At 54.6% G+C, this 14,778-nt stretch overlaps 1 protein-coding gene across 1 annotated transcript in view; it reads right to left on the bottom strand.

Moving 5' to 3' along the window:
* Positions 1–5,949, bottom strand: part of ZBTB40 (zinc finger and BTB domain containing 40) — a gene marked incomplete at its 5' end in the record, with an annotated part of 35,707 nt that extends 29,758 nt beyond the window's left edge. The window contains 2 exons of the mRNA XM_084274668.1: positions 4,578–4,711; positions 5,226–5,949. Of these exons, the coding sequence (XP_084130794.1) occupies positions 4,578–4,711; positions 5,226–5,949 (858 nt within the window). The remainder of the gene's footprint in view (positions 1–4,577; positions 4,712–5,225) is intronic.
* Between the last annotated feature and the right edge of the window lie 8,829 nt (positions 5,950–14,778).

The raw sequence follows: 14,778 nt of genomic DNA, 5'->3' as shown, positions 1-14,778 counted from the left end.
GCTAGGGCAGTGAATCCTGGATTTGCCTGCAGAACAAGGAGAGATCACTTGCACAGAGAGCAAAGAGCATTTTAAGTGGGACTTTCAGGAATCCCCACCCTGGACTCACAACAGTTGATCCCCTAAAGGAGGATCTGGAGGGACTTTCAGGAATCCCCACCCTGGACTCACAACAGTTGATCCCCTAAAGGAAGATCTGGAGAGGACACGTGCCAGCGCTGAGGGTGGTGGGCACTGGGCATGCCTGGCAATCACACCCAGAGGTCCAAACCTCACTCCAGTGACCCCAAACAGCCACCAGAGGCAAATGTGTCTGTGCAGTTATGGAAATAAAAGGAAAAGAAATAAGCTGGAACTCCTGCTCCCATTTCCCTGGAGCCCTTTAACGCTGTAAATATTGCCCCTAAAGACACAGGCTGGGCAGGCTCTCCAGGAGAGATGCCAGCCTTTCAGAGCAGACCTCCTTTATTGGAGACTCCAGGGAGGCTATAAAAGTCCCTTTGAAGTGGAGAGCTTAGCCCAGCTCCAGAGAGAGCAACCATTTTCTGCTGTCATTGTCAGTTTTATTTCCAGGATAAAAAGACTGAATGCAACTGCTTGGGGCTGCACAGGGAGGGGGGGGAGGATGGACTTGCTTTTCCTAGCAGGTGTAAATGCTCACAGATCAGGGCAGCTTGACAGTGCAATGACCTACTGCAAAGAGCATCCACAGAGGGGAAGCTGCAGGAGTCCCAGCTCTGCCCTGCTCACCTCATCTTCCAGGCCTAACAGAGAGCCCTGCACATGAAGGGCTGTGTTCTCAGGGAAGAAAGGAGATGCTGAAGTGCTGAAGAGCAAGTTTAAAGGTCTGGGGTTTTTTATTTTAAATGCAAACGTTAATTTGTAATAAGACTTGAGAAGCAGATGGGGTTTGTTCTCAGGGTTTGCAGGCCTGGCCCACTCCACATCTAAATGCTCCTGTGAAACACAAAATGTCTTCACTTGCAGGGTCCTCAAGGTGCTCAGCACCCTGCCAAGAGCCTGTTCTGCTGATGGGGATGAAAAGTCACTGGTCTGGGTTGGAAGGGACCCCAAGGATCACAGAGCTCCAACCCCCTGCCACAGGCAGGGACACCAACCTCCAGGCCTGGACCTACACAAGGTTGCCCAGGGCCCCATCCAACCTGGCCTTGAACACCCCCAGGGATGGGGCACCCACCCCCTCTCTGGGCAGCCCCTTCCAGCCCCTCACCACTCCCTCTGGAAAGAACTTCCCCCTAATACCCAATTTAACCCTTCCCTCCTCCAGCTTCACTCCATCCCCCTTGTCCTGCCAGTCTCTGCCCTTTAACAAGCTGATTCCCCTCCTGTTTCCCTGCTCCCTGCATCACACTGATGAGCTATCACTGCACAAACAGCACTCAGGGAACAGGACATCCCTATTTCTGGTGCAGAAATCACAAGTGCTTTGTTTTCCAGCCTGCATTGGTATGTGACTGAGAGCCCAGGACCCTGACATCTCCCTGGAGAACACTGACCCCTGCTTGTGCCATGAGAAGGAGCAAAAGCTCAGCCCAAAACGCCCACCTAAGTAAAACTGCATAGGGGGAACAAAGTTCTCTGGCTCTGCCACCACGAAATAAACCCCTCCCAGTCTATCATTCCTCATCAGAATGCAGAAGATAAGAGGCAACTTCTTTCTCCTGCTGCATCCAGAAATCCCTGCAGCTGCAAACGAAGGACGACAATAATTGGACAGGCCCATAGGCAATGGGAATGATCCACAAAACACAGTGACATTTATTCTACACAGGAGAATCAACCCTCCCCTTACTTCATCTGAACCCAGGAGTAGAGGGAACAAATGAGCTGTGCAATAATTTGAATTGAGTTTCTCTAAGCCAGCACAGGAAGATCAGACTTGACACCAGCAAAGCTCCTCCACGCTTCCCCAAATTACTGCAATTTCAGGCTTGTTCTCATTTCCAACCTGGTCTCATCCAGGCCAGAACCAAATTAGACAGGAATACTTTATGTGAGATACAGGGAGAGACTCTAAACCAAAAAACAACCCCCCAAAAAAATCACATCTCCCCTAAACAGAACAGCAACTCATCTGCATTTTTGAGCCCAGGGAGTGGAATGGAACATCAAGCTTAGAGAAAAGCAATTAATTCTCACCAAAGCCAGCCCTGCACCACAAAGCTCCTTGAGGAAACCCCCTCCCTGACCTAACAGACCTTCACTGGAGGTAGCTGGAAATCAGGGAGCAGCTCCAGAGGGGAGCAGGGAACAAAGCACCCATGCAGGGACAGGGTGCTGCAAAGGGACAGAAATACAGAGGCCACATCCAAGGCAAAATGCCACCAAAAGCAGAGGAGCCTGAAGACAAGGACAGCCCCTACAGGCAGGCAGGCTTGCAAACCACCCCCCAAAAAACACCCCCAAGCTCCCTTGGGTGTGTGGGGGTGTGTGGGGGGGAGTGTGGGGGTGTGAGTATGTGTGTGTCCCCAGGGAACACACCAGGCCCTTGGGGGAAGAAACTATCCTGCCTGCTGGTAACAGAAAGCAGGCTTGGTGCTGGTGAGGACAGGTCCTGCTTGTCCCCAGGGGGAGCTCAGGGAGGGATGGATTTGGCTGAGCCCTGGCTTACCACAGCCTGCAGTCTGTCCCCTCCACTGCCCCAGGGCTGAGGCTTTTCATGCCTGTCACAGCTGAGGAGTGATTTTTCAGGAAGGCTGAAAAGAAAATCCATTTCTCATTTATTCAGTGGTTATTTATAGCTGCAGAAAAATTGCCCAGCTGCTGTTTTGTGGTGAGACACCCAAAGTGCCTCTGAGCTCCACAACCTCCTGCTCAGCTCCTGCTGCAACAGCTCGTTTGGGAGCACAAAGGGCTGGGCAGGGGTGTGCAAACCTTACCTGCTGGGGCTTGGAGGTGCTGAGCAAACATGGAGTAACAGTTACTGCCAAGGAAGAGGAACCAGGGCTGTTCTGCAGAGCAGAAGCAGGGCAGCACACCTGCCTGGGCACCTGGCAGATGCAGCTCTGCCCTGTCACCAGGGATGCAGCACAAGGAAAGGGAAGGGGAAGGGGAAAGGGAAGGCTGCAATCACTCCCAAGCTCTGTGTCCTCCTGCACTGCCACACCAAGAGGGGTGTAACCTACAGCTGCTGGTTACAGAATCACACAATCACAAGGTTGGAAAAGACCTTTAAGATCACTGAGTCCAACCACTGTGCTGACCCACATCCCTGAGCACCTCATCTCCCCTCTGTTAAACACACCCAGGGGGTGACTCAGCCCCTCCCTGGGCAGCCTGTGCCACAGCCCCACAACTCTGCCAGGGAAGAACTTTGCCCTCCCAGCTGAGCTGACCCTGCCCTGGGGCAGCTTGAGCCCATTGCCCCTTGTCCCATCTCCTGTCCCCTGGCTGAAGAGACCATCGCCCACCTCTCTGCACCCTCCTGGCAGGGCAGGGGAGGTGGGGAGAAGGTCTCCCCTCAGCCTCCTCTTCTCCAGGCTCAACACCCCCAGCTCCCTCAGCTGCTCCTCAAATGGTCGTTCAGAGCCTCCAACATCCCCTCCAACAGCACCTGGAGCAGCACTCACCAGCAGCACAGCAACTGTAACTCCCCTGTAACACTCCCCACCAGCAGCCTGCCATCCACAGAGTGCAGCAGATGCTCCACAAGCCCCCACCATGGGCTGGGGAATCGTCTGGTTTGGGAACTCATGTGTCTACTCTGCCCTGGGGAGGCCCCAGCTGGAGTCCTGTGGCCAGAGCTGGGGCCCCAGGACAAGAAAGATGTGGGATTGTTGGAGAGGGGTCAGAGGAGCCACAGAGATGATCAGAGGGCTGGAGCAGCTCCCCTATGGAGAGAGGCTGAGGGAGCTGGGCTGGGTCAGCCTGGAGAAGAGAAGGCTGTGGGGGGACCTCATTGCAGCCTCCCAGTCCCTGAAGGGAGCAGAGGAACAGGAGGGGAATCAGCTTGTTAAAGGGCAGAGACTGGCAGGACAAGGGGGATGGAGTGAAGCTGAAGGAGGGAAGGTTTAAATAAGACATTAGGGGGAAGTTCTTTGCAGAGAGAGTGGTGAGGGGCTGGAACAGGCTGCCCAGAGAGGGGGTGGGTGCCCCATCCCTGGGGGTGTTCAAGGCCAGGTTGGCTGGGGCCCTGGGCAACCTTGTGTAGCTCCAGGCCTGGAGGTTGGTGTCCCTGCCTGTGGCAGGGGGTTGGAGCTCTGTGACCCTTGGGGTCCCTTCCAACCCAGACCAGGCTGGGATTCTGTGTCAGAGCTTTACAAGTCAGTACAGTTCCCAAAGCAAATGCCATAAGCAGGAGGAGAGAAATCAGTGCTGAAGCACTTCTACAACACAACAAAGGTGTCTTCAGGGCAGGATGTACACTTCTTTACCAACGTTACTCTTTACAGATGCTTCTCACCAGTGTGTTCTTCAGGTGAGCACATGTCACCCTTCAAACAACCAGACACCAGGGCCCAGCAGCCCAAGAAACAATTTACTGAACTGGGCACAAACTATCCCAGCCCTGAGCTGAGTGAAGAAAATGTTTCTATCATTTAAGGCAACACACCTACCTCCTTTTGAGAGGCACCAATTTCTCTGGACTCTTCTAGTCTGTTCAGCACTGCTTGGGCATCAGAAAGGGCCTCAGAGAAAACACTTTCATATCGAAGAAAGAAATCCAGTTTGCAGCTTTTGGTCCCTGCTGCTGTGTGAGAGAAACAAGATGAGTTATCTGTTAATTGAAGGGATTCACAGAAAGCAGGATGTGATTGAAAGGCATCAGTTGGTAACGAGCACACTGCCTGTAACAGGGGAACTGTGACTCATAAATCCCTTCTAAAGATACCACACAGCCTGGAGGGAAAACTAACAGTTTATTTAACACCAGTTATAAATGGAACATTTATGTTAAACCCACTACAGCCTCTGTTTTCCTCCCACGCTGAACAGGAGTTTAAAGGATAAGGCAGCATTAGCAGGCAACTCATCCTGCCAGAAGCAGATCCCAACCTGTGTCAGACACAGTCCTGTGCATGTGTAAGAAGAGGTTTTTAGTGTGCTGAGAGTGAAGACTGCAAAGGCCAAAGGGAGAAAGCCCCTGCAGGAAAAGGGTACACCTTGGTGCTGCTCCCAACCCAGGGCAAGGTAAAATGGACAAACACAAAGGAAAAGATCCCCAAGTAAGAGGCAAAGCTGTGCCCAGACCTGTAAAGTCTCACCTGAATCACTTGGCCCTCCATTCCCCTCCAGAGGCTCAGCAAGCTCTTCTGCACTGCCACCCTGCTTGGCTTGGGCAGGCTGGTCAGGAGAGCCTGACTGCTCTCCAAGGAGTCTGGAGTCACTCAGCATCACATCCTGGTGAGCCCAGGTGTGATTAACAGGAAATTCCTGGCCTGGGGAAGAAACATCAGCTTCCATTTGTGCTTCAACAGGGCCAGGAGAAGGGGAAACCCTCTGAGGGGGGAGAATATGTAGTTTTCCTTCAGTGGGTTTTTGACACTCAGGCAGGGTACTGGCTTCAGCACAGTTTCCAGATGAGTCTGCTGCCTGGCTGGAGACTTCTCTCACTACCTGGTCCTGAGTTGAACAACTGATGAGATCCCTGAGGAGGTTTTTGCAACTAACAGCCACATCAAACATCTGCAGACTATCTGCCACTGAGATAACTTTGGTGAAGTTGTGTTTGCCCAGTGGGAGTTTGCCACTGTACATCATCTCCAGCAAGAGTGCAAACTCCTCAGGGCTCACCACGGAAGCATCGATGGAGATGGTGTCTGTGCTGTCCAATAAGGATCTAAAAAGCAGGCTGGCAGCACCCAAAACCACCTTGTGTGCCCCAAAACGAACGCTCCCAATGAAGATGGTGCAATCACAGAACTGCTGCTCTTTGCAGAGGGCATACAGCTGCTGCAGAAGCTGCCTGCTGTAACTGGGAAGCTCCATGGCACCAGGGTCTACTGGCTTTCTCTTCTTGTGGTCTCCACACTGCTTTCAGCTAGTGAAGAAACAAGGGATCCTGTTAGCACTTTGCTACTACTTTCAGGTAGAAAAAGCAAGCAAAAGCTACTTCTCAGTTTGCACCTCTGAGTACCTACTATGCTGCAGCTCCATGGTTACAGCAAGAAGAGCCCCATCCGCCCCCACACTCCCCAAGTGCAGCAACTTACCCCACTAGAGCTGCCATCTAGGTAATACTCAGCTATAAACACTTGAGAAAGGACTTGGAAATGAGCACTGAGTCCCAGGAGTTCTAAAAAGGGGGAAGAAACACCCTGATGTGCCCCCAGCACAGCTCAGGGAGGTGGGAGTGCTCAGCAGACCGGGCACTGTCACCGCCTTCGGTGGCTGGTTTGGGGAGGGGCTGGTGGGGAAGTGGTGCAGGAAGGTCTGCACAGACCATCTACCAAACACAGAGCAGAACCTCAGGTGTCAGGTTTGACCTGCAAAGCACTAAGTGGCTTGGGAGCAGTTCCTTTTCTCCCCACATCACTGCTAAGAGCAGCAGGGCATGCAAATGTGGGAGATAAAGGTCTCCTTGCTGCCCAGGGCCTTCAGCATCTCCCTTCTCAGCACTCCACAGCCATAACTCATCGATTCACAAGCCTTTTCTCTCAAATTATCCTTCCTTGCAGTAGTCCACAGCCCTAATCCCATCTACCTGAGCTGCCTGTTTATTTTCTTCCCCCCACATGGCAGAATGGAGAACAGATAGGACATCTGCCCAGGGAATTTTTATCAGCAGGATATCTGGAGCTTTTATCTAAGCTAGGTAAGATAAAGATGTTCCTGCCTTGTCTGCACTCTAGGATGCCTAACACTGGTGCTGGCAATGATGCTGAAACAGAACAGCATGAGCACTAGAGGAAGAGCACCTGGATGGACACAGTTTACATGACCTTCAAGTGCTTAACACCTTTGCACTCAGCTTCTTACTCTAGTAGAGAACAGGAGTAATACTGTCTGTCATTAGCACCTGAGCTTTAATGAGCTGATGCTGCTATTGAAGCACTGCCTCACACAAAAGCAGGCTCAGAGGAACTCCCAACTTGCACAGAACTGTAAGTTGCAAGCAGAAGCTGGGCACTGTTCAGCTGGTGTCTCCTTCCCCTAAGGCACTGACCCTTCTGGAGTGGGAAGCAGGACCTCCTGCCCCCAGGCAGGCAGGACTCCAGCTGCCCTTTGCATGGTGGCTGTGGGAAGGCAGGAGGAGACAGGAGGCACCACTTCACACACACTGAGCAACCTGTTGGTGGATGCCACCCATGGAGAGCTCTCCTGATCAGCCAAGAGCCCCCCCAGCCCCTGCTTCAAAGATGAAGTACTATGTAGCTGGGTTCTCAATCAATCAGGTGGCTTTGCTGTCCCCTCAAAGCAGGCATGTCATGCAGTCCATCTGAATACCTGTGAAGTGAGAGCATGGGGGAAGTGAGTCCTTTCCTGGGAGGCAGGGAGACCTAAGGAGATGCTGACACACCCTGTTGCTGCTCCCTTGGAACCAGAGCATCTCTGGGCACGTTACTCCCAAAGGTGTCTGGTCTGCAGCTCACCTCTGCTGCTCTGCAAGCACCAGCTCCACCCCCTCACCTGTGCACAGGCTGGATGCCTGTACTTCCAGCCTATGAAACACACAGGCTCTGCTGTCCTCCCACGCTGCTCCAGACCATGAGGAACCAAGCTGCCACCAGCAGAGCAGCTGCTGGTCGTGGGAGAAGAAGGAGAAATGCTTCTTTTGCCAGGTTCAGTGTAACAGCAGCTTTAGGACACCCACTCCTTCCCTGGAGCTGAAGGACTTCCAGTATCTGAAAGGAAATTGGGTCTGCTGGTTAAATAATACTAGCTGGGGCTCCTCCTACAAAAGGACAAGCAGGAAACATTGATGTCCTGCAAGAGATGTCTGCTCACTTTGCCTTCTGCACCAAAGCTGCCACTGTGGCAAGCTGGGAGCAGCAGCCACACCGTCTGCTCCTTCTATTCCTGGCAAGAACATACCAGAGCCTGTGGCAGCTCAAAACAGTAAAGCTCTAAGCAGACTAACAGCACTTCCCCTGCTTTATTACAGCCACCCAGAACACTGGACAACGTGTCCTAAGCAATTAGATCAGACATATTTGGTTTAAGATATTTTACTTCTTTAATTATAGGGACACAAAGATCTGCCAAGGAGAACACACTTATTTTAAGGGATGGTCAACACCATCCTCAAGGCAACTCTCCACTCTTTGAAACATGCTTCAGGCTTTTATTAAAAACTTATGGGCCAGAAGGGACCACCAGAACCTGGCTGCTCATCCATCACTGCCTCCCAGATTTCTGGGCTCTGGAACTGGGTTTGGCTAAAGCAAGGTGCCCAGTCATGAGAAGAACTGACTTTTCTGGGGAGGACCCTCCAGTGTCATAGTTATTCTGTGACTCTTTTCTTACAGGAATTTCCTTGGCTTCATCTCCCAGCCATCTTCTAAATGGTTTTGGGGAGGTTTGGCTGGGGGACTGGGCTGAACTGGGAATCTCTCTGACAGGAGGTAACAAATACTCCCGCAGCGATGGCACAAGGCATCTGGCTCTGAGAGCACCACTGGCAAAAGAAAACAGTTGTCCCTTTTTCAACTTAAACTCCTTTTTCTGCACCTGACATTTCTCTGTGTCTTCTTTTGAGCCAGGCTCACTGGGGTCTTCTCATGAAATTCAAACCTAAGGTAAAGCATGGCTTAAGCAGGCAGCTTGTAGGGCCCTGGACATCCCCCCCACACGACCACTGCCCAATATCATCTCACTGGAGCCTGGGAGAGGACAAAGCAGAGAGACTGGCTCACACAAAATAGGCTGTGCAAAATTAATCTTTTGAGGAACATCAGGGACATCTTCAGTACAGGCTGGGGGTGATCTGCTGGAGAGGAGCTCTAAGGAGAAGGACCTGGGGGTGCTGGTAGATGACAGGGTGGCCATGAGTGTGCCCTGGGGGCTGAGAGAGACAATGGGATCCTGGGGGCATCAAGAGGAGTGTGGCCAGCAGGTCACAGGAGGGGATCCTCCCCCTCTGCTCTGCCCTGGTCAGGCCCCACCTGGAGTGTTGTGTCCAGTTCTGGACTCCCTGGGATAAAAAAGACAGGGATCTCCTGGAGAGAGTCCAGAGGGGCTACAGGGATGATGAAGGGCCTGGAGCATCTCCCCTGTGAGGAAAGGCTGAGTAAGTTGGGACTCTTCAGCCTTGAGAAGACTAAGGGGGGACCTGATTAATGTTTATCAATATCTGAAGGATGGGATGCAGGGGGAAATGGGCAGCCCCTTTCCAGTGTCTGTGGGGACAGGACAAGGGGCAGTGGCTGCAAGTTGGAGCACAGGAAGTTCCACAGCAACATGGGGAAGAACTTTTCCCCAGTGAGGGTGAGGGAGCCCTGGGACAGGCTGCCCAGGGGGTGTGGAGTCTCCATCTCTGGAGAGATTCCAGCCCCGTCTGGACGCCGCCCTGTGCAATATGAGCTGGGGAGCTGCTTTGGCAGGGGGTTGGACCCCAGGAGCTCTCCAGGTCCCTTCCAACCCCTGGGATTCTGGGATCTTAAGCCTTGTCCTGCCAGCTTCCAAGGGAGAACACCAAGGTGGCTTAGGAGTTTTCCTTCCACCAACTTCCAGCAAGCCCAAAGCCAATCCCTCCCTTGCAGCCCCTTCACACTGTCAGAAGACCCGTCACAAGGCACAGGGAGAATTTTAATGTCACACCAGCCTGAGCAAAACTATCTTCCTTAAGCCATGATTAAGAGCTTTCACAAGGTACTGGGCATTAATTAACTAACACCAAAACCTCCTTCCTGCATTGATTAAGGAGGATCCCAGTGGCCAGACTGAAGATCCCTAAAACTCTTCCTTGGGGTGCAGGGGAAGCAGGCTTCCTTTAGCTTTCCAAAAAGAACCCTACAGCCACACTGCCATGAAATTAAACAGTATCACGTTGTTTTTTAAAGGCTCCAACCCACAGCCTTGTGCCCCCTCTGCTGCCAGCACAGGGCACTGCACAGGGGGATGATGGTTACCAAAAGGAGCTCCCAGATCTGTTTGCACACACTGAAGGGTCTGGCAGGAGCTGAAATCCAAAGGGGTCACCAAAGGAAGCTCAGGTCCCAGCCCAGGAATGTTCCGTGCCCTGGGAGAGGAGCTCAGCCCATCGCTGCCCAGTTGGTGCTTTACTCAGAGGCTCATTTCACAAGACTCATGTCCCTCAGCAGGACAGAGAGAAGAGATTTGTTCTCACGTGTTCCTCAGCCCTGGCACATCACAGGATCAGAGGGTTGGAAAAGACCTTTAAGCCCATCAAGTACAACCATTCCCATCCTAAGCTAAACCACATCCCTGAGCACCTCATCTCCCCTCTGTTAAACACACCCAGGGGGTGACTCAGCCCCTCCCTGGGCAGCCTGTGCCACAGCCCCACAACTCTGCCAGGGAAGAACTTTTCCCTCCCAGCTGAGCTGACCCTGCCCTGGGGCAGCTTGAGCCCATTGCCCCTTGTCCCATCTCCTGTCCCCTGGCTGAAGAGACCCTCGCCCACCTCTCTGCACCCTCCTGGCAGGGCAGGGGAGGTGGGGAGAAGGTCTCCCCTCAGCCTCCTCTTCTCCAGGCTCAACACCCCCAGCTCCCTCAGCTGCTCCTCAGAGAATTTGCCCTCCAGCCCCTTCCCCAGCCTGGTTGCCCTTCTCTGCACTCACGCCAGGACCTCAATGTCCTTCTGATGGTGAGGAGCCCAGAACTGGACCCAGCACTCGAGGTGCAGCCTCACCAGTGCCCAGTACGGGGGCACAATCCCCTCCCCAGACCTACTGGCCACACTGTGTCTGATCCAAGCCAGGATGCCATTGGCCCTTCCTGGCCACCTGGGCACACTGCTGGCTCATATTCACCCTGCAGTCACCCAAGACCCCCATCAGGTGCCACAGCAGCCTCTAAGCTATGGGAAACCTTCTAGGTTTAGCTCTGAGGAGCTAAGGACAGTGACAGCCTCAAATCAGAACCTGAATCCCTCCTCCCTGTGTTTACCAGTTTCCTGTTTTCTTATTACTCGGCTGATGACCTTGCAAAGAGGGTTACTGGGAAGCTAGAGAATCACAGACTGCAATTCAATTTTCTTACCTCTCCCACCAAAAGTAATTCAGGCTTTGAAGTGTTGAGAGAGGCTGCAGGGTCGTCACCTTTCTTCTGGGAGCTCCAAGGGACCTGCGCATGGGATAATGTAAAACTCTCTCATGGGATAATGTAAAACCCAGCACAAGGAGTCAGGGCACACCAATTTGTTTTCCAATCTATTTTACTTCAGTTCAGAGCATCAATGCAGACAGGTAACAGAGGGAAATGGGCAAGACTTTGACTAAAATCAGCACGTCACGGTCTCTACAGGCAGCAGAACACACCACTCAAAAACCACAGAGCACTTCAGCTATCTGCCCACACTGATGCTCTGAATGGGAAAGTAATAGCTGGACAAATGAATAGGTATGCTCCAACCCTTAACAGCACATTTCCCATTACTCTTCAAAGTGAGGGCTGCCATCTATCCTTCCTGCCCCAATGAGAGCATGAAATCCCCCAGCACAAACCCAAAGCAACAGCCAAAGTTTGCTCCAGGCTCTGCTCATCCAAGTCTCACTACCCCCAAGAACACTGAAAGGGCTAATTACAATTTTGCAGGACCCCATAACATCCTCAAAACCCCAAAAGTTGGACATCTCAACTCTTGTTTGTCAGAAGGCTTGCATCAGAGGAAACTGTGTCTTGTAATTATTAGTGGCTTTTTAAAGCAAACCCAACAAAACACTACTCTGAGCAGCTTCTGCAATCCATTTTGCAGTCAGCAGACCTGCAGAAAACATTTGTTCCTACATCCAAGAGAGACAAGGCACAACACACCTGTAAGGCACCTTGATCCCTCCTCAAGCACAAAGGAGGGGGGAAAAATGCTTTAAAACTGTACTTCTCAAGCATGGTCTGCCCAAAAAGGGGACTGATTCCCTCAGAACTGTTATCAAAGTACAGAGTTGAATCTATTGAGACAGCAAGCCAGGAGGCACGTGGACTTCCACCCCTGCTACCTTCTCCTTCAGGCCTCTGCAGCCCTGAAACACTATTAAGGCACAAGGAAATACAACAACTCTCCAAACTTGAGTGCAGCTGCTTTAAAACAGACTAGAGAAGGATGCAGCAGCTCTAAAATCCTGATGTCATTTACCCCAGGAAGCCAACTTGCTTCCTGCGTCTCCTGTAAGAGTTGAACTGCTGGGTACATTTTCAGCACCTTGCTTTACACAGCATGTGGTGGCAGTTAACTCCAAATAGACTGGAAAGAGATGAAACAAGAGTAAATGAGGAGGGCAGGGAGGCTAGGGTGGTTGTAAGGGAAAGGAACTCCACTCTTGTCCATACCCCAATAGGCTGTTAGTGCATCGCTCTGTCCTTGGACCAGGGTTGGAGACTCGAATTCCTCCACAAAGGCAAGATGCTTGGTGTCCCCTCAATCAAAACCCTGCAGAACCATGCTGCCCTATGTCATATCTGAGCCAATAAACCAGGTGTGCCAGCCTTAGAATCACAGAATCATGGAATGCTCTGGGTTGGAAGGGACCCCAAGGATCACAGAGCTCCAACCCCCTGCCACAGGCAGGGCCACCAACCTCCAGGCCTGGAGCTACACAAGGCTGCCCAGGGCCCCATCCAACCTGGCCTTGGACACCCCCAGGGATGGGACACCCACCCCCTCTCTGGGCAGCCTGTTCCTTCTCTCCATCACAGGAAAAGGAACTACTCCCCACCCCTGAGACTCACCCAGGGGCCTGTCTCTCTTGGGGGTGTGGAGATGGCTTTATTGACCCAGCCTCACCTCAGCTCATTGCCCCAGCAAACCCAAGGCAGGCTGGAAGTGGGGCTGCCCTGCTCCTCCCTGCAGCAGCTCTCTCCAGCTGACGGTCACACAAGACCCTGGATCAAACTGATTTCTGGGTGGAGGGTGCAATAAAAGGTATTTATTTGCTTCTCGATGGCTCAGACAGCCAAAGAGCTGGGTAAGCCTCTTCCACACCTCCTGTCCCGGTCTGGAGAGGCAGCGTGTTGCTGCCCAAGCAGAGGACAGGGACACCCTAAGGCACATTTAGGGGGCAGCGGTACCCAGGCAGCACACTCTGGCTCCCAGCTACAGCCGCAGAAGCCCCTTCGCTTTCAGGTACAAAGGGCAAATCCCCTGCAGCGCCCGCAGCAGCCACGCAACGGGCCCGCTCCCCGGGGCAGCGAGTCCGAGCCCGCCCACGGAGCCCCGGCCCAGCGCCCGGGGAAGACCCGCGGCAGCCGGCGGGCTCCATAATGCCTCCCTGGGGGTCTCCTGCCAGGACTTCGCAATAGCCCGCCCCGACCCGCGGGACCCCCGGGATGGGGCAAAGCCCCCCGGGACGGGGCAAAGCCTCCCGGGACGGGGCAAAGCACCCCGGGACGAGGCAAAGCCCCCCGGGACGGGGCAAAGCCCCCCGGGACGGGGCAAAGCCCCCCGGGACGGGGCAAAGCCTCCCGGGACGGAGCAAAGCCCCCCGGGACGGAGCAAAGCCCCCCGGGACGAAGCAAAGCCCCCCGGGACGGAGCAAAGTCCCCCGGGACGGGGCAAAGCCCCCCGGGATGAGGCAAAGCCCCCCGGGACGAGGCAAAGCCCCCCGGGACGGGGCAAAGCCCCCCGGGACGAGGCAAAGCGCCCCAAGCCCCAGCACCGAGGGGAAGATGCCCGAGGCGGCGGCAGAGCCGGGGGAGGGGGGGCAGCGCGGTGACCCCCACCGGGACGCCCCACCGGGCCATGGCCATGGCCGCAGCGGGTGGCGGGCAGGCCCCGGGCGGGGCTGTCGCCATGGTTACCTTTATTGGGAGCGGCGCGGCGGACGCGGCGCGGGAACAATAAAGCTTCAACAAGGGCCACCCGCCCCCCCCTCTCGCCCCGCTTCTTCCCTCCCTCCCTCTCTCCCCCCCGCGCCGCCATGGCGGAGCGGCACGTCACGAGGGGAGGGGGCGCCATGGCGCATGCGCGGGGTTGCTGCCCGCCCGCCGGGCCCCTGCCCGCGTTGTGTCCCCCCCACCCCGCGGGGCCGCTGTCCCCATCCCCGTCCCCGTCGCCCCCGCCCCGCTACTGACGCGCTGTCTGGCGGCGTGGGGCCGGTGGTCGCTTCCTGAGGCGGGGCTCGGCCCTGCGGGCAGGGTGGCTGCGAGGGCCCCGCCGCGCTGAGGCGGCAGTTCCGGGGGAGGGGTCTGCAGCCCAGGGCGAGGGGTGAATCGGCCCCGAGACCCACGGGGCGTCTGGCCGGCCCCACGAATGTGGAGGGTGAGGGCGGCACCAGGTTGTACTGGGCACTGGGGAGGCTGCAGCCCGAGTGCTGGGTCCAGTTCTGGGCTCCTCACCATCAGAAGGACATTGAGGTCCTGGGGCGAGTCCAGAGAAGGGCAACCAGGCTGGGGAAGGGGCTGGAGGGCAAATCCTCTGAGGAGCGGCTGAGGGAGCTGGGGGTGTTGAGCCACAGGCAGGGACACCAGCCTCCAGGCCTGGAGCTACACAAGGTTGCCCAGGGCCCCAGCCAACCTGGCCTTGAACACCCCCAGGGACGGGGCACCCACCCCCTCTCTGGGCAGCCTGTTCCAGCCCCTCACCACTCTCTCTGCAAAGAACTTCCCCCTAATATCTAATTTAACCCTTCCCTCCTCCAGCTTCACTCCATCCCCCTTGTCCTGCCAGTCTCTGCCCTTTAACAAGCTGATTCCCCTCCT

This window comes from Gallinula chloropus (assembly GCF_964237585.1).
Source record: "Gallinula chloropus genome assembly, chromosome: 23".
Classification (NCBI taxonomy): domain Eukaryota; kingdom Metazoa; phylum Chordata; class Aves; order Gruiformes; family Rallidae; genus Gallinula; species Gallinula chloropus.
This window is presented reverse-complemented; position numbering and strand designations above follow the sequence as displayed.